This window comes from Hypanus sabinus, chromosome 10 (assembly GCF_030144855.1).
Source record: "Hypanus sabinus isolate sHypSab1 chromosome 10, sHypSab1.hap1, whole genome shotgun sequence".
Classification (NCBI taxonomy): domain Eukaryota; kingdom Metazoa; phylum Chordata; class Chondrichthyes; order Myliobatiformes; family Dasyatidae; genus Hypanus; species Hypanus sabinus.
Window position 1 is genome coordinate 140,651,977 of NC_082715.1, and position 25,401 is coordinate 140,677,377.

General features: G+C 45.5%; 1 protein-coding gene across 3 annotated transcripts; it reads left to right on the top strand.

Moving 5' to 3' along the window:
• The first annotated feature begins 223 nt into the window (after positions 1–223).
• On the top strand, positions 224–25,401 carry prss35 (serine protease 35). 3 transcript variants are annotated; one of them, XM_059983107.1, is made up of 3 exons: positions 224–2,025; positions 14,049–14,094; positions 20,085–25,401. In XM_059983107.1, exon 3 carries the CDS (start codon positions 20,104–20,106, stop codon positions 21,247–21,249), a length of 1,146 nt encoding a protein of 381 aa, XP_059839090.1. In that variant the 5' UTR covers positions 224–2,025; positions 14,049–14,094; positions 20,085–20,103; the 3' UTR covers positions 21,250–25,401. The 3 variants fall into 3 exon arrangements, with proteins under 3 accessions (XP_059839090.1, XP_059839088.1, XP_059839091.1); XM_059983105.1 differs by lacking the exon at positions 14,049–14,094 and having other exon boundaries at positions 1,686–2,025; XM_059983108.1 differs by lacking the exons at positions 224–2,025; positions 14,049–14,094 and adding an exon at positions 15,889–19,479.

A 25,401-nucleotide genomic window follows, 5' to 3' on the forward strand; every position in this document is an offset into this window, starting at 1 on the left:
CAGTTCTTCATAAATTCTATTGTATTTCTGTATTTGCCTGCAAGTAACCAAATCTCAAAGTGACATAGGTAGTTTGATAATATAGGTACTTTGTCTTCAAGATTGTTTAACATCATTTCCAGTACAAAAGTGTAAAGGAGAACAAAATGATTGCCATGTAGGGTCTGAAACAGCAGAATAAACACATTAAGATAACAGACATAATAATAATTAAAAACACAATAAATAGAAATACACGTTACCTTATCTACATAGACTGATTGTATGTCCATAAAGTGATGCTGGGCACAGGAGTGTCTGTATGTAAAGTGACTCTGACAGGAAATTGTCACAATATATGCTGGCAACAGCACAGAACCCAAGTGCAGAGGAAGTACAGATTCTGATGTAAAGACGGCAATGAAAGTTTATTCATAATAATTACAAAAGAATTTTGATGGTTCGGCTGAGCGACTCTGCGAGAGGTAACAGTCTCCAAACTCGGACCCCGCAATTAGCGCTAATCAGTCGTCCTCTTAAATAATGCAAGTAACACGGAACCCCCTAAGCCTATCAAAATAAACTTAACAAGCTTAATCAGAAATCACCAGGAGACTGCATTACAAAGAAAAAACACAAGCAACTCTAAATGATTAATGACTCGTATTACACATCAATTAACCAATCCAGGTGCTTTAAAAACCTTGGCGTCGCATGCTCTCTGGTGCCCCCTACGAACAAAGTGGAGGTATTGACCAGCCTTGGGGAAGAAACTGTTTCTGCATCTGCTGGTCCTGCTGTAGATGCTACACAGTCTCCTCCCTGATCGGAGTGGAGAAATAGTCCATGAGCAGGGTGAGTGGTGTTACTGGCACCTTTCTGTATACGCACGTCCTTGATGGCGGCTAGGTTGGAGCTGGTGATGTGATGGGCAAGTTTGCCTACCGGTTGTCGAGCCTTCCTGTCGGCCACAGCGGAGTGATGCGGTTTGTCAAGATGCTCTCTGCAGCGTAGAGTAACGTTAGCATAGCCGCGCTTTCTTCGGTCTCCTCGCGAAGTGCAAGCGTCGGTGAATTTTCCTGGTTGTGTTCTGGGGCCGTGAGAGGTTGTGTGTGATGCGCTTTCCACTGTCAGGTCCAGAGTCCATCTTGTAATTCCAGAGGTTGTTCAGCGTCTCCTAGCAGTGATCGAAGAGGCTGTTCTCGAATCTGTCCTGATTCAAAAATCATAGGCAGCGTCTATGGAGAGAAATAAACAATGGACGCTTCGGGTCTTCATGGGCACTGGAAAGGAAGCGTCTCGGCCCGAAACGCCGACTGTTTATTCCTCTCCATAGACGCTGCCTGGCCTGCTGAGTTCCTCCAGCACTTTATGATTTTTACCAATAACTGGTGCGCAATAGTTGGTTACGATACTAACAGTGCTAACTAATGGATTTCCAGCATCTGCAGAATCCCTTGTGTAAATAGTGGCTGTAATTCTGTGGGCACTGATTAATACCTACAATTTGAAAAAAGAGTTTGCTTGGGTAAACTGCGATTCAGTGTTCTGTTCGCTGAAGTTCAGCAAGGAAATTTGAACGCCCTTCCTACTACATTTTCTCTGCGCGCTCATTCATTGCAGGTGCGACGCTCGGCTCCATCCTCACCTCGACGTGTCGGGACAGACTTGGTGAATTTTCAGCACTAACAAGCAGATAAGTTGGTGGGTGGGGTGGGAAGTACGGCGGTTTTGTTTCCAGTCTGGTCGGAGGAACAAAACCCCGCCGGAGATGCGTTTGTAAACAGTCCCTTGGAAACGAAACGGCAGAGAGGGAGGCGAGCGGGCTCTTATTGGACACTCCTCTCTCGGCTTCCCCCCCGGCGCTGGGAAGAAACGCCAAGACGCGGACTTTACTCGCAGGCATCAGCGACGCGGTGCAGACGGGGAGGTGTTCGGACGCGAGCACCGGGAGGACTCTGTGAGGGGCTGAGACTCTTCATGAGCCGCAAAGGAGCCGGGGCCGGACCGTGGGGGAGAGGGTCGCGCAGCGCAGCCTGATAACAGGTAAGGAGAGCTCGGCGTCGTACACACCAAATGCTGGAGGAACCCAGCGGGTCAGACAACATCCGTAGACAGGAATAAAGAGCCGAGACCCTTCAGCAGGTTGGAGTCAGCCTGGGTTCGGGGAGGGAGGAGGACGAGCTCGGCGAGGAATTGCCCCCGCTCCGGCGCAGAGCGGAAAAGCCACGCAAACGGCTGCAGGGTGTGGAGCACCGACCCGCCGGATCGCGAAGGTCAGGTCGCTCCCGTGACAAACGCGGTGGACTCGTTTACACCTTCCCCATAAAACACAGGAGCTCTTTCACCTTTGAAGTAGCATTCTGTCCAACACCGGCCGATTCCACTCACTTTTCAGAACTTCACCTACTGCTCTGAGACTTAACTCACCAATTCCACAAGTATACTGTTGCTATGTGATTTTTTTTTTTTGTATCGCCATTCTGGTTTAAAAAAAATGAACAATCTACTAAAAATGCTCCTTTTTCATTCGTAAATTTATTTGCCGGGAGTGTAAGCTATTCTAAATGACAGTGAATTAAGAAAAAGAACACACCTTTAAACTTCATGTTTACCCGCAAAGTTTTCCCCAAGAGTGCTCTTTTAGGACTCTCCAGCTCGTGTCCTCTTATCTATCTTTAATTTTTTTTTGTATTTACAGTTTATTTTCTTTTGCACATTAGTTGTCTGTCTTTGTGTGTAGTTTTCCCATCGTGTTTCTTTGTACCTACTGTGAACGTCTGCACGGAAACGAATCTCAGGGTAGTTTTTTAGCGATATAAAGGCACTTTGATAATAAATTTACTTCGGACTTTTTCCCGGAGATGGCCCTGAAGATCAGCGGAATAAAACGACAAATGATTGAAAGGTAGAGCTTTAAAAACGGTAAGGTTGCCGCGTCTGCTCTTTGTGGAGGTTACTGCACGCAGGGGCGAGTCCCTGTGTGCGGGGAAACGGCGGGTGGGGGGGGGGGGGAGCAGGGCGCTTTCCGTGCGCGGCCCGGGGTCCCGGGGGACGTGAGTGGGCCCGCGGAGTTGCCGGGCCATCTGCCGTTCATTTGTGCGAACCGCGGTCAGCCGGGACACGACCTAGCAGACTAAAGCGATCCACGTCTCTCCCCGGGGGGGTGGCCCAACACCGCAAGGTCAAAATAAAGTACGCGTACAACCCTGAGATTCACTTTCTCGCGGGCATTCACAAAGAAACGAAACATAATAAAAATAAATAAATATCGAGAACTTGAGGCGAAGAGTCCTGGGAGTGAGCCCCCTGTGTTGAAGGAAGAGTTCAGTGATGGGGCGAGTGAAGTTGAGCGGATTGGCTTGCTTGCTTATGAAAGCCGCTTGGTGGGAGTCTAGGATTCACTCTGCGTTTTTCAATGCTGCCCCTAACCCGGGGAGATTCCCCCTGCTTCTCCCAAGCTTCGCCTTAAGAGACGAGCACTAGCCAGACCTGAAATTATATGTATGCGATTATTTACTTAAAGAATAGGCCCTTTCAGGCGCGCCGCCCAGCATTCCACCACCACCCACCCCCCCCCCCCCCACACACACACACACACACTCCGATTTAACCCTGGGCTAATCACCGGACAATTTACAATGGCCAATTGACCTGCCCTGTTCGTCTTTGGACCGCGAGAGGAAACGGACGGAGCCGGCGGAACCCCTGGCGTTCCGGGGCCGGGACGTGTGGAGACTCCTCGCAGGGGACACGAGGATTCGAACTCCGACCCCCCCGAGCTGTAGTAGAGTACGCAACGAGGATGGGAGCTGGAGAGAATCCGTCTGAACATCGTGTCTAAATACCTCGAGTTATTAAGAGTCTATAAAAATGTAAAGTTTCATGAGATGCCAGAAGAGCAGGAACGCGAAAAATGCATCAAATTAACAGGAGCTGCCTCACGGCGCCAAGATCCAGGATAGTTTAAAGTCATTTCTAGTGCACAGGTGTGAGGGAGAATGAAATGATTGTTACTCCGGATCTGATGCAGCTCAAAAAAATCAAACTAGATAAAGAACACAGATAATAGTAATAAAAACAAAACGTGTATAAGGCAGCCCGTATTCATAGGTGGGTGGCGGGGTCTCTGCCAAAGGCGCTGTTCCTCTCCGCTAGCGTGCAGGTTATCCCTGGGCAAGGGGTAACTCCTGCTTCGCTCTCCTCCACCCCCCCCCCCCACCCCACCAATCGATCAGGGTAAGGCAAATCCAGGGGGGGTGGTCGTATGAGTAGCTATTTCAAGTCCTGGTTAGGCACCACTGACAGACGGACAATCTCTGAAGCGTATCGGTGATGATTGGGATCACCCGTTTTGTGAAGACACTGCCCAGAAGAAGGCGATGGCAAACCACTTCTGTGGGGTGGGGTGGGGTGGGGGGATGGATGGCCAAAAGTAATCATGATCGTGGATAGAAAATGATCGCCCAGGACATACCACACATCAGATAATAATGATGATAGATTGTATGTCCATAAAGTGACAGGAGGCAGAAGGTGACTGACGGGAAATGATAAAGTAGTGGTGGCTGGGCATGTGGAGGGGTGGGTGAGTGGGTGGAGGTGTTCGATCGGCCTTACTGTTTGGGGGAAGTGACTCGTTTTGAGTCTGGTGGCCCGAGCATGGATGCCGCCAGACACGGGCTTAACGTCGACCTGTTGGTGTGGGGTCTGCGCGCTCTGCCTGTGACAGCGCTGGTTTTCCCCTCCTGGGCTCCAGATTCCTCCCACATCACGAAGATGTGCAGACTGGTAGATCATAAACAAGGGATTCAGCAGATGCCAGAAACCCAGAATAACACACAAAGCTGGAGGAACTCGGCTAGTCAGGCAGCATCTGTGGAAAGGAACGAGTGTTTCGAGGCATCTGGCTTCTGCCCCCTTCCTTTCCAATCCTGAGGAAGGGTTTCGAGCCAAAACGTTGACTCTGTATACCTCTCCAAGGAACCCCTTGTGTTTATCATGTAATGCTGAGACTTTATAAGGCTTTGGTCTGTCTACATTTGGAGTATTGAGAGCAGTTTTGGGCTCCTTATCTAAGACAGGATGTGCTGAGGATCCAAAGGAGATTTACGAGAAGCATCCTGGCAATGAAGGAGTTAACGTATGAGGAGTGCTTCATCTCTCTGGGCCTGTTCTCCCCGGAGTTTAGAAGAATGCGGGGGGGGGGGGTGGTCTCATTGAAAAGCCTAGACAGAGTGGATGTTTCCAATAGTGTGAGTGTTCACAGCCTCAGAATATAAGGATGTCTCTTTAGGACAGAGATGAGGAATTATTTTAGCCAACTGGTGGAAAATCTGTGGCATTCATTGCCACAGGCGGCTTTGGAGGCCAAATCATCAGGTATATTTAAAGCGGAGTTTGATAGGTTCTTGATTCATAAAGGTGTCTGTGATTACGAGGAGAAGCCAGAAGAATAGGCCCTGATGGAATGGCAGAGCAGACTCCATGGGCCAGATGACCTTAACCTTGCTCCTATGTCTTATGGCAACAATCCCCGTTCTGTTCTTCCTCCTGATAACCTGCCATGTTGGTTTGTCCAATCGCTAAGTGGATTCAAATCTCCCATGACAATTGCATCTCTCTTCAGAAATATTTCCCCATTCATTTTCAGCCCACTCTGGTAGCTCAAACCCCATTCCCGTCCACGTCCTCTTTCTCGACCTGGGCAGAAACTGGCACGACACGGCTGCATAGCGGTTAATGTAACGCTGCAGCGGCCCGGGTTCAATCCCCACCACTGCCCGTGAGGAGTTTGCACGTTCTCCCCGTGGCTGCGTGTCCTCCCACATTCCAAAGACGGGTGGGTTAGTAGGCTGACTGGTCACATGGGTGCAATCGGGCAGCAGTGACTTGTTGGGCCAGAAAGATCTGTTACTGTGCTGTATCTCTGTAAGTAATTAAAGGGTTAAACTGATTCTACACTGCCTCTGCATCACGACTCAACATTACGCAGATAGTTTCCTTAGCTAACAAGACTATTTCACTTCCCTTCCCTTCCTAGCCTAAACACAGGCAGAAATGATGGCCTGGGGGAGAATTGGGATCAGTCTTTCAGGTCTCTGCTCCCGAAGCATCATTTTAACTTCTGCAGGCTGACCACAGCTTGAGTTCTTTGCACTGGCAACGTAACAGTGATCCAGCTACACATAACAGCAACCAGAAATTGTTGTCACTGTCTTGTATGTTGTGACAGAGGTTCTGTGCAAAGACATAAAGTTACTGTAACTTACAAAGTAAATGAAAAGTGCAAAGAAGAGGAATGTGGGAGTGTTCATGGACCATTCAGAAATTGGATGGTGGAGGGAAAGAAGCTGCCCCTGAATCAGAGTGTGGGTTTTCGGGCTCCTGTACCACCTCCTCGGTGGTAGTAATGAGCAGAGGGCTTATTCCAGGTGGTAAGGTTCCCTAATGATGGATGCTGCTTTCTTGAGGCATCATCTCTTGAAGATGTTCTTGATGGTGGGATCGTTGTGCCGTGGCCGAGTCTATAGCCCTCTTGCATCCTGTGCATTGCAGCCAGTCGGAATGATCTCCACCTGTACGTCTGCAGAAAACTTAAAGCGTCTTTGGTGACCTACCACATCTCCTCAAACTCCCAACGAGGTAGAGCTGCCAGAGTGCCTCCCTCAGGATTGCATCAACACGTTGGGCCCAGGATCGATCCTCTGGGGTGCTGACGCTTGGGGACTTGGAAGCTGCTCACCCCTCCGTGAGGACTGTTGTGGGTTCTTCCAAATTCACCTCTCTCAAGAGCACAGTCAGCACTGGAGAGGTACAGTAGCCTCTGTGAGCCGGGTGTTGGCCTTGGTGAGGGTGGTGAGACGTTCTCAGACCTAATGCCGTGACGGAAAAGGAAACGGCCAGGGACAGCTGTCTGCACACAGCTGGTGTCACAGCAGACAGATGGTATTGGGCAGGCCACAAGCAGAAGAGGTTCTGTCTTTTTGTCTGTCTGTCTCTCGCTCCGCAGCTCAGGCAGCATCTATGGAAAGGAATAAAGAGTTGATGTTTTGGGCTGAGACCCTTCAGCCAGATGCTGCCTGACCTGCTGAGTTCCTCCAGCAAGAGAAGATCTGCAGATGCTGGAAATCAAAGTAATACACACTAAATGCTGGAGGAACTCAACAGGCCCCAGGCAGAAACTATGGAAGTTGACATTTCAAGCCGAGACCCTTCATCAGGACTGGTTCCTCCCACATTTAGTGAGTGTAACTGACAGGACACTGGCTAGCCTTCTCCACTGTTACCTCTCACACATAGAAGTAGGTGTGACTAGTGTGCGGGTTCATTTAAAAAGCTTTGCAGAAATTAACACTTAAAAGGTTTCTCATTTCTACTGCTCTTGCGTAACTTCCAAAACCTGTGTTGCAAATAACATCATAAAATAATTAAAATGTGATCTAAAACTGGAATGTGGATGCCTCGTAGTGCCAAATTTCAGAGAAGTAGTCTGATGGGGAAATGGAAACCTCACTAACAAACAGTTCAAACTGAAAAATTAATGTTCAATGCAAGAACTTGTGGTTGTTCTCCTGCTTTCTTCTGCCACCTAGTGGTGAGTTAACAATAACACTGCAGTCACCTTTACTGGCAAGTTAAGTTCAATGTCGGAATTAAATTTATTATCAAAGTACCTACAGTAAATGTCACCATATACAACCCTGGGATTCATTTTCTTCCAGGCATTCAAAATAAAATCAAAGGAACACAATAGAGTCAATGAAAAGCTACGCGCAAAGACAAACAACCAATGTGAAAAAGATGACAAATTGTGCAAATACAAAAAGACAAAATAATGATAATAGATAAATAAGCAGTAGATAATATTGATTTGCAGAGTCCCTGGAAGTAAGTTATAAAGCTGTGGGGACCTCAGCGTTGGGGTGAGTGAAGTTATCCATGCTAGTTCAAGAGTCTGAAGATTGAGGGGTGATAACTGTGACCTCAGGGCCCCTGTACCTCCTTCTCAATTGCAACAGTGAGGAGAGAAGTCTTGTCCTGGAGCCTGATGGTCGAGGGGTAATAACTGTTGCTGAACCTGGTGGTGTGGGTCCTGATGGCGGCAGTGAGAAGACGTGGATTGGCGTCGGGGAAGACGGGTGGGGTCCCTGATGATGAATGCCGCTTTCCTACAACAGCACTCCTTGTAGATGTGCTCAATGGTGGGGAGGGCTTCTCCTATGAAGGAGATTATAGATTAAAAATTAAGATTAGATTTATTTGTAACGTGTACATTGAAACACAGAGTAAGATGTTTACCCTAATGCCCTGCTGTCTATTCTCTCCATACTAATCCTAACCTACCATCAAACCTGCAGATAAGGGGGGGGGGGGGTGCTGTAGCTGTCTGGCAGACTGACTGCTACCTTGGTGAGGCCAGACCACACTCTTAGACACCTCCTCTTACTTAACCCTCAAACAGTACCCCACCAAGGAACATCAGGCTATTGACTCCCGAACCATGACTGACCTTATTAACTCAGAATCTCCCACCCACCACCACCAACCCCATAGTTTCCTCGCCCCACTCCTCCCGTTTCTACCTCAAACCTGCCTGTCCTGGTAGGCCCGTTGTTTCTGCTTGTTCCAGCCCCTCATAACGTAACTCGACTCAGTTTTACCCACACCCGCTCCGGTTCAGTCCCTTCCTACCTACGTCTGTGACGCTTCACATGCTCTGGAACTTTTCAATGACCTCAAGTTCCCTGGTCACAGTTGTCCGATTTTCACCATCGACGTCCAGTCCTTGTACACCTTCATCTCCTAACAGGAGGGTCCTAAAGTTCTTCATTTCTTTCTAGATAACTGACCCAACCATTTCCCCTCCCCCACTACTCTCCTCCGTTTGGCAGAACTGATCCTTGCTCTCAATAATTTATCCTTGCGCTCCTCCCACTTCAAATAAAAGGTGTAGCCATTGGTCGCTCACACGGGTTCCAGTTATGCCTGCCTTTTTGTCAGCAATGTGGAACAGTCCATGTTCCAAGCCTATCACTACCCAACTTCTCCTACGCTACATTGACGCCTGCATTGGTGCTGCTTCCAGCACCCGTGCTGAGCTCGTCAGCTTCATCCACGTCGCCCCCAACTTCCACCCTGCCCTCAAATTTACCCAGTCCATTTCTGACACTTCCCTCCCCTTTCTCAATCTCTGTCTTTGGAACCCCTGCCATTTCTCATGGGATCCCACCACCAAGCACATCCCCCACTCTGCCCCCCCCCCCAACTTTCTGCTTTATACAGGGATCCCATTCTATGCGACTCTCTTCTCCATTCATCCCTCCCCACTGATCTCCCTCCTGGTACTTACCCTTGCAAGCGGAACAAGTGCTACACCTGCCGCTACATCTCACCACCATTCAGGGCCCCAAACAGTCCTTCCAGGTGAGGTGACACTTCACCTGCGAGTCGGTTGGGGTCATCTACCGTATCCGGTGCCCTTGGTCTCTTGTATATCGGTGAGACCCGACGTAGATTGGGAGACCGCCTTGCCGAGCTCCTACCAGGGAAAGCAGGATCTCCCGATGGCCACCCATTTCAGTTCTACCTCCCATTCCAACGTGCCAATCCATGGACTCCTCCTCTGTCGTGATGAGGCCACACTCAGGTTGGAGGAACAACACCCTAACCTGATGTCATGAACATCAATTCCTCGAATGTCTGGTAAATTCCACCCCCGCCCCCCCACCATCATTCCTGTTTCCCTCACTCACCTTTTATCTTCTTATGTGCCCATCACTTCCTCCCCCCCCATCCTTCATGGTCTTCTACCCTATCCCATCGGATTCCTCCTTCTCCAGCCCTGTATCTCTTTTATCTATCGGCTTGCCAGCCCTTTACTTCACCCCTCCCCCTCCCGGTTTCACCTCTCACCTGCCACCTTGTACTTCCTCCTCCCCTCCCTCCACCTTGCTCTGACTTCTCATCTTTCTTCCGGTCCCGGTGAAAGGTCTCAGCGCGAAACGTCAGCTGTTTGCTCTTTCCCGTCGATGCTGCCTGGCCTGCTGGGTTCCTCCGGGCATTTTGAGTGAGTTGAGTGAAATGCATCGTCTGCGTCAACAACCAATTCGGTCTGAGGAGGTGCTGGGGGCAGCCCGTGGGTGTCGCCGTGCTTCTGCCACCAACACAGCATGCTCTGAGTGTAACACTCATGTCCTTGGAAACCGGAGTACCTGGAGGGAGCTCTCACAGTCAAGGGCGAACGTACAAACTCTTTGCAGACAGCCAATGGAATTGAACACTGATCGCTGACACTGCCCTGATATTGGGGAAATTCCTGCTTAATACAAAAGATCAGGAGATGGAAGGATAAACGGTACGTTTGCAAAGATCTCCCACACTGCAGCTGCATTTTACTTACCGTTATTGGAGCTGCAGCGTCAACCCGTGCAAGATTATCTTGAAAAAAACTTTGAAAAACAAAGCCAAGAAAAAGCTTGTATTCGTTCTGGTGGATCCCAGCACATGAAGACTGGGGCCCTCTGCACCCACAATGTAGGTTTGGTATTTCAGTAATGGAAGGGCAAAGAACACCTATAGAAGTGTGTTAAAGTTTTAGATGACATGCCCAGCCTACACAAACCTCTCAGAAGGTTGAGGAGTTGTTGGGCCTTGTTTGTGATGTGCTGGTCCTGGGACAGATCCCCTGATATGATGACACCAAGGAATTTAAGGTTACTGACCCTCTCCACCTCCCATTTCCTAACGAGGACTGGCTCACTGGCCTCCGGCTTCCTCCGAAGACCAGAAGACATAGAGGCAGAATTGGCCTATCCATCGAGGCTGCTCCATCATTTCATCATGGCTGATCCATTTTCCTCTCAGCCCAATTCTCTGCCTTCTCCCTGTAATCTGTCACTCCCTAACTAATCAAGAACCTATCAACCTCTGTCTCAAATATACCCTCTATAGTCATCCCTGGCAAAGAACTTCACAGATGCATTATCCTCTGACTGAAGAAATTCCTTCTCATCTCTGTTCTCAGTGAATGTCCCTCTATTCTGAGGCTGTGCCCTCCGGTCCTAGACTCACCCATAATACGAAACATCCTCTCCACATCCACTCCATCTAGGCCTTTCAGCATATGATAGGTTTCAATGAGATCCCCCCCCCCCCCCATTATTCAAAATTTAATGAGTACAGGCCCGTAACCATCAGTCACTCCTCATACAATAAGCCTTTCATTTCTGGAATCATTCTTGTGAAATTCTTCTGAACCCTTTCCAATTTCAGCACATCCTTTCTTAGGTAAGGGGCCCAAAACTGCTCACAATACTCCAAGTGAGGCCTCACCAGTGCTTTGTAAGGCCTCGACTTTACATCCTTGCTTTTATATTTGATTCCTCTCAAAATTGCATTTGCCTCTCTCACCACCAATTCCACCTGAAAATTAACCCTTACTGAATCCTGCACAAGGACTCCCCAGTCCCTTTGCACCTCAGTTTTTTGAATTTTCTCTCCATTTAGAAAATGGTCAACCCTTTCATTTCTTCTACCAAAGTGCATAACCAAACATGTCCTGACACCATATTCCATCTGCCACTTCTTTGCCCATTCTCCTAATCTGTCTAAGTCAGGGGTCGGCAACGTTTACCACTGAAAGAGCCAATATGGACCCATTTCCCACAGAAAAGAAAACACTGGGAGCCACAAAATGAAATAACACTGCATACAACGGGTTTTTTTTTTGCCTTTATGCTATGTATAAACAAACTATAATGTGTTGCATTTATGAAATTGATGAACTCCTGCAGAGAAAACGAAATTACATTTCTGCATGCAACAAAAACATTTTGAACTCCGAAAAAAAAAGACGTTGGGTTGAAGGTTACTCCATAGTTAGCCTACCTTGGATCGAAGAATTAAAAGAAAGCGCGCACTGGCGGGTGTCAGGCATTGGCAGTGGTGATGTATATTAATAGCGATAAAAAAACACGTTGTAGCGGTGTGCTACACGCAGCGCTAAAATAAAGACTGCAGTCAAAGGTAACTTTATTCGAACTAAACAGCCTTGCTTTAAAGCCTCCCTCAACCCACCCCCCGTGGGCGCGGATGCTCCAAAAGACACGTACTCACAAACCCCCGTAGGCTATCTCCCTTAGCCTGAACGCTGGCTAATTGTGAGCCGGTTCGGATGTGCCAGGAAACGGTGTCTCCGCAAAGTTTTCAGATTGTACAAGATCACCATAATCTTCAAATTTCGAATTACATTTCAAAAGCTAACAAACCACGGGGAGCCGCATCACAGAGATCAAAGAGCCGCATGTGGCTCTGGAGCCGCAGGTTGCCGACCTCTGGTCTAAGTCCTTCTCTATCCTCCCTTCCTCAATGCTACCTCCCCCCGCCCATTCACCAATCTTCATATTGTCTGCAAACTTGGCCACAAAGCCATCAATTCCGTCATCCGACTCATTGACATATAATGTGAAAAGAATTGGTCCCAACACAGACCCCTGGTCACTGGCACCCAACCCTTTATTCCCACTCTGCCTCCTACCAATCAGCCACTGCTGTATCCATGCTGGAATCTTTCCTGTCGTCTTGTTGAGCAAAGGCCTTGCTCCTGTAGTCAGTCAGTTCTTTGGTTTTTGTGATGTTGAGTGGGAAGCTGATGTTGCAGCACCATTCAGCCAGATTTTTGGTCTTGTGCATTAGATTTCCTGCCTTTCTTCAAAAGGCTAAAAGAAGTTTCCATTTATTAAAGGACAGATTTAAGTACAGTTTTAGCTTGCACTTCAATAACCGATTAGGTACGTTAATTTTTTCCCCAACAATTGGAAACAATTGATATGCAAAGAAATAACATGAATGTAGCCTTGTTCATTTGTACTGTTTATACATCGGCACAGGGGTGTGCTAACATATTAGCTGGTGTAATGCTTTATGGCTCCACCGATCAGGGTTCATTTCCTGCCACTATCAGTAAGGAGTTTTCATATTCTCCCTGTGATCGCGTGGATTTCCTCTGGGTGCTCCGGTTTCCTCCCACATTCCAAAGATGTGCAGGTTACGGTGAGTGAGTTGTGGGCACGCTACGTTGGCACTGGAAGCATGGCAGCACTTGAGGGCTGCCCCAGAAAGGTGTTGGCCATCGACACAAATGATGCATTTCACTGTATGTCTCGATTTCCGACGTACCGTGTATGTGGCGAATGCACGGCGGCAGCGTTCAGACCCGGCGTGGCGGTCGCTCCTCATGGAGGGGCTGCATTTGTGTGGCCGCTCTCCTCGGTGCTGATGGGAGGATGGTTTTGAAACTCTGAGATTCGTGTGATTATTGGACTGTGTGGTTTATGTTGGCCTCCTTCAGTTGTCGGTCTTCTTTCTCATTGCTGATTGGCGATGTGTTGGTTTGTGTGCGAGGCAGGAGTTGGGATTTGGGGTCTGACCTTGGTGTTTTTCTATGTGGGCGATCTGTGAGTTTTTTTGTGATAGTGTGAGAGGCAGGTTGGGAGTTTGATGTTTTCTGCGAGGAAGGGGTTTGGGGGTTTGAAGTTATTATCGCTGTTTCTTTTGTGATGGAGGGGTTTGGGGTTTTGATATTCCACCTGTAAAACGGAAACTGGGAATCTATTAGTTTTTTTGCAAGGTGGGGCTTGGGGATTGCTGTTGTTTTCCGTGTGAGCAATCTGTTAGTTTCTGTGTGAAGGAGTGGGTGCGGGTTGGGATTTGTGAGTCTCCTTTTTCTTTCATGCAGGTGGGGGTGGCGTTCATGTCTTTCAACGTAGTCCATGGTTTTTTATTTTCTGGCTATCTTGAGAAGACAAATATCAGAGTCGTATTGTACATGCATACTTTGACAATAAAAAGCACCTTTAAAAAGTTTGATCCTTTAAAGCTCTTCTTTAGCAGAACCATACCAGCCATTTTAAGAGGATGGAAACAATTATTTTTAACTCAAAGTAGTTAGTTAAAAGTAGTTGGGTATGTTTAAAAATACAGGGAACATTTCAAGTAAGGAACTGTTTACCTTTATGATAATTATATATTTTCTTCTCAACTAATTTCACATTGTAATTTTCCCTTAGATTTGTGACCTTCGTAATTCACCAAAGGAGCCAACAACTTCAAAGGGTATACAACCACGGATTAAATACAGTCAAATCCATACGCAGACTATCGCAGCAAACAGGGTTCAGGAACCTGCTGAGGTTATAAACGAAGCAAAGAGGTTTCTGAGGCTGTGTCTGGCAGTCAGTCTATTACAGTCATTCCCAATCCCATCGGGGGGAGGCTGCGTAGCATCCATGCCAGGACCAGTAGACTCAAAAACAGTTACTATCCCCAAGCAGTAAGACTGATCAAGTTACTTGGGTCGTCATAGGCGGGGTAGGGTAGAGGGGTAGTGGGGATAAGCTCCTGTGACTTATTTAAATGCTCCTAGTAGCATGGGTCTTAAGTAGCTTCTGACAACCAAGTCCAGCTCCTGGCCTTCACGTGTGGCTTAGCTGCTAAGCCCGGCAGAACTGTTTTACTGACTGGAAAAGGGTCAAAGTCGGGCTACTGGTGCCTTGAAATCAGTTGCTTTAGTGTGATTGGCAACTCCTCCAGGAGAAGGAAACCTCTGCTGTCACGGGGAAGGCTTCGGGAGTGAACCCTGAGGGAAAAATCCAGAGCTGGGCCCTGCTGACTGGCGATTCCCTGCTCTCCACGTCGTACTGCCCTGGCTTGTGTATCACGTAGACAGCAGCCCGATGTTGTGTTCACCGCTGACTGGCAATTCCTGCAACACTGCTGGTGCCGAACTGTATTGGTCTCTGCTGTTCCTCTGGCATGGAGAGGGGGAGCCTGCTGTACGGACAGCAGCCCGCTCTCCACGTCGTACTGCCCTGGCTTGTGTATCACGTAGACTGCTGGGATGCAGCATCCATGGTCAACCCTGAGCAACGGAGGGCCTCAATTACTGATGAACACCTCCACCCTCTAACTCCACCACACCTTTATGATTTCTTGTCAGTCACCTTATGTACCCTCTGGCATCACTTCATGAACATACAATTTTATTATTTTATTATTGTATTATTTTATTATTATATTATTGTATTATTTTATTATTTTATTATATTTTATTATTGTGATCTTTATCTTTTGTGATTATCTTTGTGCTGCATTGGATCTGGAGTAATAATTATTTCTTTCTCGTGACACTCGCCTACTGGAAATGGAATTAAACAATCTTGCATCTTGTAGTTGTACGTGATCCGATATCACAGGACTTCACTAATATCCCACTCAATCGCCTGCCTGCATTGGCCTCAACAACTGTTGCTCTGGCTCACCGCCAGCAGATGTAATGTAACTGGCTGTGCTTAGCACGTCACCCTGGTACAAAACTTATCAGCGTGGTCGGTCACTCCACGGGGCTTGTGGGGAATCTGGTCTGTGATTTTATGCAGATTCAGATTTGCTTATCTCATGTATTCCAAAACGTACAGTGAAATGTGTCATTTGTGTTAGCACCTGGTGTCAACATAGCATGCCCACTGTATTTAGCAGAACCACACTATCAGCAACAACAGCAACAAAACAAGTCCCTTTCCCACACTCCCCACCCAGGCCTCTGAGCTGTAGTCCCAGGCCCAGATTCTCAGGCATCAGGGCTCCAGGCTCTCAGGCATCAGGGCTCCAGGCTCTCAGACATCAGGGCTCCGGGCTCCAGTCTCAGGCCCCGGCTCTCAGGCATCAGGGCTCTGCGCTCCAGTCCTAGGCCTGGGCTCTCGGGCATCAAGGCTCCGCACTCCAGTCCCAGGCCTGGGCTCTCGGGCATCAGGGCTCTGAGCTCTAGGCAAGCCGACTTTGGTCTTTGACCTTCAGGCAAGTGATTTCACTTAGATTTCAGCACTCCTTCAAGGCAAATTTTGGCTAAGTTTTATCCCTGAGGGTGGAGGAGGCCCTGACTGGAACTGAGAGACCTGATGAGAGTTCTGGCCAAGGACTGGAAGAGGCCTAGTTCTGTGAAACAAACGCATTCAGTAAAAACTATATTTGGAAATATCACTTCTTGGCAATTCTAAGTGAAAATTGCTTGACTGGATGTCATAAATGTAGGCATGGATAGATAAGAAAGGGTTTTGCATTTATGAAGGATCTTGGCCTGAAATGTTTACTGTCTATTTTCCTCCATACACTGAGCACAGAGTTAAGGAGCACCACAGTGCAGAAGCAGACCCTTCAGCCCATCTAATCCTTGCCTAGTTCCATTGACCTGCACTCCGTCCATAGCCATCTACCCCCTCCACCCATCCATGTACCTATCCAAATTTCTCCGAAAATTTGATCTTTAATCTACACCCACCATTTCCACTGGCAGCTTGTTCCACACTTTCACCACCTCTGCTTTCCATTGAGCTGAAAAACTACATATTATTCTCTTCTCAAGAAAGAAAGCTAAAGTTAACTAGGAAGTTGGTGAAGACATAATTGTTGTATGCAGTTCTGGTCACCTACCTTCAGGAAAGATAGCGATGAGATTGAAAGAGTGCAGAGAAACTTTACAAGGACATTGCCAGGAGTTGAGGCACTGAATTATAGAGAAAGGTTGAATAGGTTAGGACTTTATTCCCTAGAATGTAGGAGAATGAGGAGAGATTTGATAGTGGTATACAAAATTATCAGGGGTATAGATAGGATAAATGCAAGCAGGCTTTTTCAACTGAGCTTGGATGAGACTAGAACTAGAGGTCATGGGTTAATAATAAAATGTTTATAGAGCTCTTTTCATACAGATGGTGTAGATCAAAGTGTTTTACAATGGGATAAAGGGCCAACATGAAAATAATAGACAAAAAGCTGTTGTTAAAAGCTAGGTTAAATAAATAGGTTTTGAGCTTGTGTTTAGAACAGTCTGCATGCCTTACAGTTTTTAAGCACACAGTCCACAGGTTGGGAGCGTAGTTCAAAAAATCTGAATGGCCAATTGTCTTTTGAGGGAGGTGGTTTAAATTTAAGAGGCTGGCAGAAGAAGACCCGAGAGCTTGAGCAGGGTTATAAACTGAAATGATGCTGTGTTGTACTCTGATCCCAGACTATGAAGTGCTTTAAAAACAAATAAGAGAGCTCTTAAAAATCAAATCTGAAAGACACAAGGAACGAGGTGGGAATGGTATGCTCTCTTATCCTTGTTTTAGTCAAAGGTCTAGCAGCTACTTTCTGAATGAGTTAAAGTTTGTCGGTAGATTGCTTTGGAAGGCCAGTCAAAAATACATGGCGGTAAACTAATCTATTCAATATAAAGGCATGGATTAGTCTCTCCGCACCATTACGTGACAAACAAATGTGCCTTAGCAGTATTTCTTAAGTGTAGAAATGCTGTTCTGATTAATTTCCTTATGTGGGACTTAACATTCAAATCTGAATCAAGGATAGTATCCAGGCTTGTTCAAGGGGAGCCAAGTTCTCAAATTTATCAGGAAGTTTATCTCTTTTGGCTTTGGGACCAACCAAAAGAATTTTAATCTTTATTTAGTTTTAGGAAGTTATTGCTTAAACATTTGTTTATTGCAGCCATACCAGAAGTTGGAGAGAAGAGGCTGCTATCGTCATCGGGCTCACCCGAGATGTACAGTCGTGTGCCACCTACATAACCGTGGAAATCGAGCTTGTTCTCCAATGCTGACTCCTAAGGGGAGTAGGTTAAGGGTGAAAAGTGAAACCTTTACGGGGAACTTTTTCACTCGGAGGGCTGTGAGAGCATCAGAATGGTGGATGCGGGTTTGATTTAGACATTTAACAGAAATTTGGATCAGAAAATGGATGGGGGATGTATGGTCTGAGTGCAGGTCGATGGGACTAGCGAGAATAATAGTTCAGCATGTCTAGATGGGCTGAACGGCCTGTTTCTATGCTGGGCTACTCTATAAACTATAGGCCAATTATAGTTATTATACCGACAGACATTCTTCCCCAGCTCCTCCAGCTCCTTTTTGTCTTGCTCCAGATTTCCAGGACCTGTAACCTCTTGGGTCTGTCTTGCATTTGTACTGCCTTCTTTATGACCTGAGGCCAATGAAATACTTTTTGAAATATGATGACAAGTGTGACCCCCAGGTTTATAGTAAACAACACACCGCGATTGCATCTCTCTGCTCAAAGGGTCTGGATTCAATCCCAGATGCCATCACTGAAGGCATGTGCCCCCTAGTGGCAGACACTAAATCACCAGCTGGAGCAGTGTACAGGATCACGGCAGCAACCTTGCACTCAAAGGCTCAAAGCTGATTAACCTTTCCCACTCATGCATATTCAACAATACCAAAATATAATATCTCTACAATAGGAAGCAACTATGGAGGCCTCTTTGACATACCTATAAAGGGTGAGAGCTATATCATTCTACATCTATCCAAGATCTGAGCAGAAATAACACGTTTTGTTATCGTCTCACAGATCCTGGAAATTTATTTTTGTTGTTTTTATTATCTCCCTGTTTCCGCTACCATTCAACCATTTCTTTTTGCCTCCCACTTTTCTTCCCCGTCCTCCTCCCTTCCTTGCAACCTTGTACTCAATGTCAGTAAGACCAAGAAATTGATTGTGGATGAAGAAAAGGGTGAATTTCTGAATTGGGTGACATGCACCAGTCCTCATCGAAGGGTCAGCCGTGGAAAGGGTGGGCACTTTCAAGTTTCTGAGGATTTATCCTGGGCCCAACATACTGACACAATTACAAAGAAGGCACGACAGCAACTATACTTCATGAAGGAGCCTTGGGTCCAACACCACCAGGTTCAGGAACAGTGTGAACCAGTGTGGGTAACTACGCTCACCTCAGCTCTGAACTGATTCCACAACCTGGAGACTCTTTACAACTCATTGCCTCAGTATTGTTTTTTTTTACACAGTTTGTCTTCTTTTGCACATTGATTATTTGTCAGTCCTTGTTTATGTATAGTTTTTCATTAATACTATTTTATTTCTTTTCTGTATTGCTTGTAAGAAATTAAATATCAAGGTAACACATGAACAAATATGTACTTGGATAGTAAATTTTGCTTTGACTTTGGTTCTGTCATGATACTACCTTCAGTTCATCACACAATGTTAGGCCTCTCTATTGGATGGGGTCGATCTTAGATGTTGTATCCCAACTGTCTATATGATGCACAATCCAGGGCAGTAGGATATGGAGAGCTCCAAAGGAATGGAAAAGATACAGTTTGGCACCTGCAAAGTTGCAGGAGATGCCAGTCAGCATTGAACTCAATGTAAGACAGTCTTAGGGGGTCTAGCTCCGGACTTTTCCTTGGGGCTCACTCTCGAAGCCTTCCCCATGAGTGAGTATAATCGCAAGGCAGCGGAGGTCTGAGATCAGAGTTTTCTTTCTCTTTGAAGAGCTGCTAACCATGGCTGACAAGCCCCATCTCTTTTGAAGACAACTGGTTTTAAGGTGTTTGCTCCTTCTCCTCCAGTAGAATTGGTTCTGCTGGGCTTGGTAGCCAAGCTGCATGTGAAGGCCATAGAGTAAGTATTGGTCCAAAATTATATTGCAGATCTATGTTTTATTATGTAAGGGAAGCAATTTAAAGTTTCTGATATGAATAGTTGACACACAGGTTCCTCCCAGTCTCCACTCAAATAGCAGGAAGCTCCTGCCACTCGCTTCCAACCTGTCACCAGCATCCTATTGAAACCCAGCTCTCACCCACAATCCTTGTTCCCTCGTCGACACAGCCGGCCTCAACCACTTGCTCCTAACTTTCACTCTCCCTGCCTAAGGTTTATGTCGTTGCTTGTTGTGTTTAGTTTCTGCTCACGTTTGACTTGTGGCCCTTCCTGTCTTGTTATTAAAGTTATTGCTCACTGCTAAACCATCTCTGCTGGTCTACACTTGGGTCAATTCTTCACAAGTTTATTCAATTTAGAGATACAGCGCCTTCTGGCCCAATGAGCCGACAACCCAGCTTTAACCCTAACCTAATCTCAGGACAATTTACAATGACCGATCAAGCTACCCGGTGAATCTTTGGACTGTAGAAGGATCTGGAGAACTTAGTGAACACCACACACAAGCTGTTGATCTGAAAGTATATCTTGTATTAAATTTTTTTCTCTGCTTTTCTTCACAGAGGAAAATCTGGTTTCACAATGGGAACTCTACCAATTATATTATTCCTTTCCACAAGTACTTTGATACTTGCCTTTGAGATTGGCACTGAGAATGACTACACCTGGCATTTACAGAGGGCACCTCAAGTGTTGGACAAAAGAACCATGACCATTAAACCTCCAAGGTTTGCAGCTAAAACCAAATTGTTGCTTAACTCGACCTGTGGGATCGCTTGCCAAAAGAAACTACCATCACCAACTGTGTCTGACCTCCAGAATTACCTTTCGTATGAGACGGTGTACAGTAATGGGACACGCACAGTGACTGAGGTAAACATCAGAGAATTTGATCTGAAACACGAACTTGAGTACACCAAGAGTAGCAGTTCCTCGAGGAGGAGGAGGAAGAGGCAGGTCTTCGGGTTGGATAGCAGGTTCAGCATCAGCCAGAAGCAGTTCATTACTAACTACCCCTTCAACACTGCGGTGAAAATCTCCACAGGATGCACAGGCATTCTGGTATCCCGGAAACACGTGCTGACAGCGGCTCACTGCATCCACGACGGCAAAGACTACGTGAAAGGCGCCAAGAGGCTCCGAGTTGGATTCCTAAAGATGAGGTCCAAGGGAGGCGGTCGAAGAAGAGGGTCCAAGCGGATTAAACGATCAACGAAGGATAAGCCTTCTTTCCAGTGGTCCAGGGTCGTACGCACCCAAGTACCAAAGGGCTGGTTCAAAGGCGTCGGAGAAGATACTGCAATCGATTATGACTACGCCATTCTGGAGCTGAAAAGGGCTCAGAAGCACAAGTACATGGATATCGGCATTAGTCCCCCCGTGCAGAACATGCCGAGCAGCCGGATTCACTTCTCGGGCTTTGATAACGACCGGCCAGGCAAGTTGGTTTATCGCTTTTGCACCGTGTCTGATGAGTCCAATGACCTGCTCTACCAGTACTGCGACGCCCAGCCCGGATCGAGCGGCTCGGGCATCTACGTTCGGCTTCGGGAGCCCGGGCAGCATGTCTGGAAACGGAAAATCATCGGAGTCTTTTCCGGTCACCAGTGGGTGAATATCAACGGCGGGCAACAGGATTACAATGTGGCCGTGCGCATCACGCCTCTTAAATACGCACAGATCTGCTTCTGGATACATGGAAACTATGCTGATTGCAGAGATGGTTGACGGAATCTGTTACTCACTTTTGCATCTGCGTACTTCTGTACAAATATTGGCTGAACTGGATGATAGTTTTCCTCTGAGAGTCATTAAAAAGACAAGTGCAATTTCATCTTGATTATAATAATCTGTTCAGGGTGCTCTAATTTATGAAATTGTAAACTTAACAACAGCCTTTCAGAGCATATCAATAACTGGGGTGCATTGCTGTCAGATATTCGACTTACTTAGTTAATTATTAATCTGCACGATTGAGATATTCAAAGCCGGTACAAACCCAGTAAGTATTTAGTTAATGGTGTTGAAAGTTCCATGTATTAAAATGTCTCCTTATTCTCATTTCTAATGTTATTTCTAAAGTGCTGACGGATTCACTGCCACAATTTCTAGATGGTTAGAATCAGAATCAGGTCTGTTATCACTGGCATACGATAAGTTGTGAAATTTGTTGTTTTGTGGCAACAGTTCTTTGCAAAAATACATAGTTATAAAACATAAATTACAATAAGAAATTAAAAATTGAATTAAATATGTAGTGCAAAAAGAAGGGAAAAAATTTAAAAACTAAAAATATAGAGGTTGTGTCCATTCAGAAATCTGATGGTGGAGGGGAAGAAGCTGTTCCTGCAATGGTGAGTGTGTGTCTTCAGACTCCTGTGCCTCCTTCCTGATGGTACTAATGAGAAGATGGCATGTCTTGGGTGATGGGGGTCCTAAATGATAGATTTTATTTTTTGTGGCATCTCCTTTTGAAGATGTCCCCGAAAGCTAGGGAGGCCAGTGCCCATGATGGAGTTGGCAGAGTTTACAACTTCCTGCAGCTTTTTCTGATCAGTCCAGACAGTGATGCAACCAGTTAGAATGCTCTCCATGGTACATCTGTAGCAACTTGCAATTGTCTGGTGAGGTACTAGTTCTCCTCAAAGCCCCTAATGAAATATAGCCACTATTGTGCCTCCTTTGTATTGTAAACGAAACACTATTCATTCAAATTTTAAGCCATTTCTTGTATAAAGCTACATCAACATGTACTTGCATCGAACTTAAAATGCCTTGTAATCTAGGGGAAGTGATTCTTCCCCTTGTACTGATTCTGCATTACATCATTTGCTGTTGAAGATATATGGTAGGTGATCTTCATAGCTTTTTTCCTCCATGAAGGGAATACGTTATTGTCAATTTTTTAATGACTTTAGCACAAATATGCCACTTAGTAAATAAACTGCCAAAATGGAATGCATTCTACAAATAGATATAGTCCAGGTCCTCCTCATGTTCAAAGTAGATTTATTTTCAAAGTACGTACGTGTTCTAAAAAAAATTATTTAGAGATTCAGCCCCTTGAGCTGCAGCAAACCCCATTTTAACCCTAGCCTAATCACGGGACAGTTTGCAGTGACCAATTAACCGACATCGTTGGACTGTGGGAGGAAACTGGAGCACCCAGAAGAAACCCCGGCATTCCACAGTATGGACTCCTTAGAGAAGATGCCGAATTCCAAACTCCGAAGCCCCAAGCTGTAGTAGTGTGGCACTAACTGCTGCACCACTGTGAAGTATTTGTACATCTATACTACTCAGATTCATTTTCTTGCAGGCATCCAATAGGGTGAATAGGGTGAATGGAAAACTACTACACACAGACTGATGTCTTCCACAGGGCTCCCTTGCTGCCATCTGGTGGTAGCCCAGACAATGTGCAAGTGGGAAAGGTGATCATGAACCAAATTCACACACAGCCCAGTATGTCAGTAGCCCTGTTGCAAATTCACCTCGCCCATCTCCAAAGCACCTGTTTGTGGGTGCAGGCTGTACCTAAACCAGGCATTCGTACACAAGGGAGGGCCTGAAGTTACAAAGCTAAGTAAAATCACAGTATGGAGAAAACTGCAGCTTGTAACTTGACAAAAGGAATTGAATTCACACAACAGATGTTCACACAGTCAAAGTGTAATTAAATGGATGCAGTGAATGAAAATGTAAATGGGATTTGTTAGTTAAATTTATTTAAATTTCAACCATCATTTCATTCTTTTCATGACCTCTGCTCTCCTCTGAACCCATAAAAAGTATTGAGGTCAAAAGTACTAATAGAATCCAGTACATTTGTAGCCATCCACTAAGAATGCCTTATTCAAGGTTCAAGATTGTTTAACAACATTTCCAGTACATGGTGTAAATGCAAACAAAATAATTGTTATTCTGGATCCGATGCAGCACCAAAGAGAAGCAGTAAAATAAAGAACACAATAATTTAAAGAAAACAATAAATATTGATACTTAAGATAGCTTATAAACATAATTGATTGTATGTCTGTAAAGTGATGCTGAGCACAGGAGCGTCTGTACATAAAGTGACTGACAGGAAATGATAAAGGGGTGGAAGGGTGGGTTAGTGGGTCAAGGTGTTGATCAGCCTATGGAGTTACAGGAGTGAATGATATTTCAATGGGATTTGTCATTCTGTATGGCAAATCAAATCAATCTCTCTAAAAATGTATTGTCAGAAGCTTTTATTTTTCAATTGCATCTAGCTAACAGTGTAGATTAGAAACTAATGCTTCAGGTAACAACCTGATCATTTGATTGCTAACAGCACATCATTCTTATTTATACAGAGAACAATGGCAAAGATCTATAGGTTTGTATTCATGAAGAAGGTAGACAAAATGACAAATGTTTCAGAACTTGTAACTGAGCAGAGTGGTAAAGGCCTAAACATTTCCTGGCAAATTCAGTGCTTTGAAATCAGATTCAGAACTCTGTCCTAAACAAAAACTCAAATAATATTAGCTTGCTCCTATTTCAGGAGGACAAGAATATTGAGTGAGGCAGAGAATACCGCGGGAGTATGGTCAGGTGCCATGGTGGCAGAGCGTTAGTGCAATGCTCAGGGTGTTGGAGTTCAATTCCAGCGTCCATTGTAGGCAAGTTTATACATCCCTTCACGTGTATTCCCCCCCTCCCCCCAATGCTCCGGGTTTCCTCTCACAGTCCAAAGACTTACTGGTTAGTGGATTAATTGGTCATTGTTAATTGTCCTGTGATAAGGTTAGGGTTAAATCAATGGGTGCCATAGCTTGAAGGGCTGGAAGGGCCAGTTCCACACTGTATCTCTAAATAAATAAATAGATATACGAAGAATAATGTCTGTGAAAAGTTTGAGGCAAGTTCTACCACTTTATAAGGGCTGGAGCCTCCCTGTCTGTTACATTCACTGTCATTGCATGTTAGGTGACAGTAAAGATTGAATAGGGGGAGAAAAAGGGATTTAGCTGAGAATTGTGAAATGGTGCACACTGTTAACTAAAGATAAATAGCTATACTCAAAGCACAACACCGTCGAGGGAATTCTACACAACACTTCAAGGAAATATTTAAATAATGATGGTCATCAACAAATAGAACTTGAAGTCATTTATTTTGAATTAATGACAAGCACACAAAAATTTTTATTTATTTGTTAGAACTAGATTTTGATTAACTATATTCAAGAAAATCACAGATTTTTCTATTTGAGATCTATATTGAGAATATGTTCACCTAAGATAATTAGTAATTAAATTCATTCCTTTAGAAAAATAATCTAGCTAGGTAATAGCTGATGATGGCCATTAAATAAAATAAAGATATAAAAATAAAGATTAGCTTTATTTGTCACCAGTACATCGAAAAATTGAAACATCTACTGAAATGTGTGTGTCAAATCATATCCGTGAGGATGTGCTGGGGGCAGCCACAAGCGTCATCAGGTTGCTGGTACCAACGTGGCATGCCCGCAACTTACCAGCCCTTATCAGTAAGTCTTTGGAACGTGGGAGGAAACCAGAGCACGTGGCGGAAACCCATGTGGTCACAGGGAGAACGTACAAACTCCTTACAGACTGCAGCTGCTCTATCGTGCCACTCTAAATTCATTAAGGGGAAGAAGAAAAAAAAAATAACAACCCAGGTAATTTTGTTTTTTTTTTGCTTTGGGCAAAATATAAGTTGCTTTGCATATTTGCTCTTAAGTGTCATTTTAAAATAAAACTCTGAAATGCATGGTTAGACAGTGGCACTTTTGATAGATTCACTGTTTTGATGTACAGTATATTGTAAGACATGATCTATGAATCTCACTGTATGTTGAGCAGAAAAATACAGATTTTCACTGTT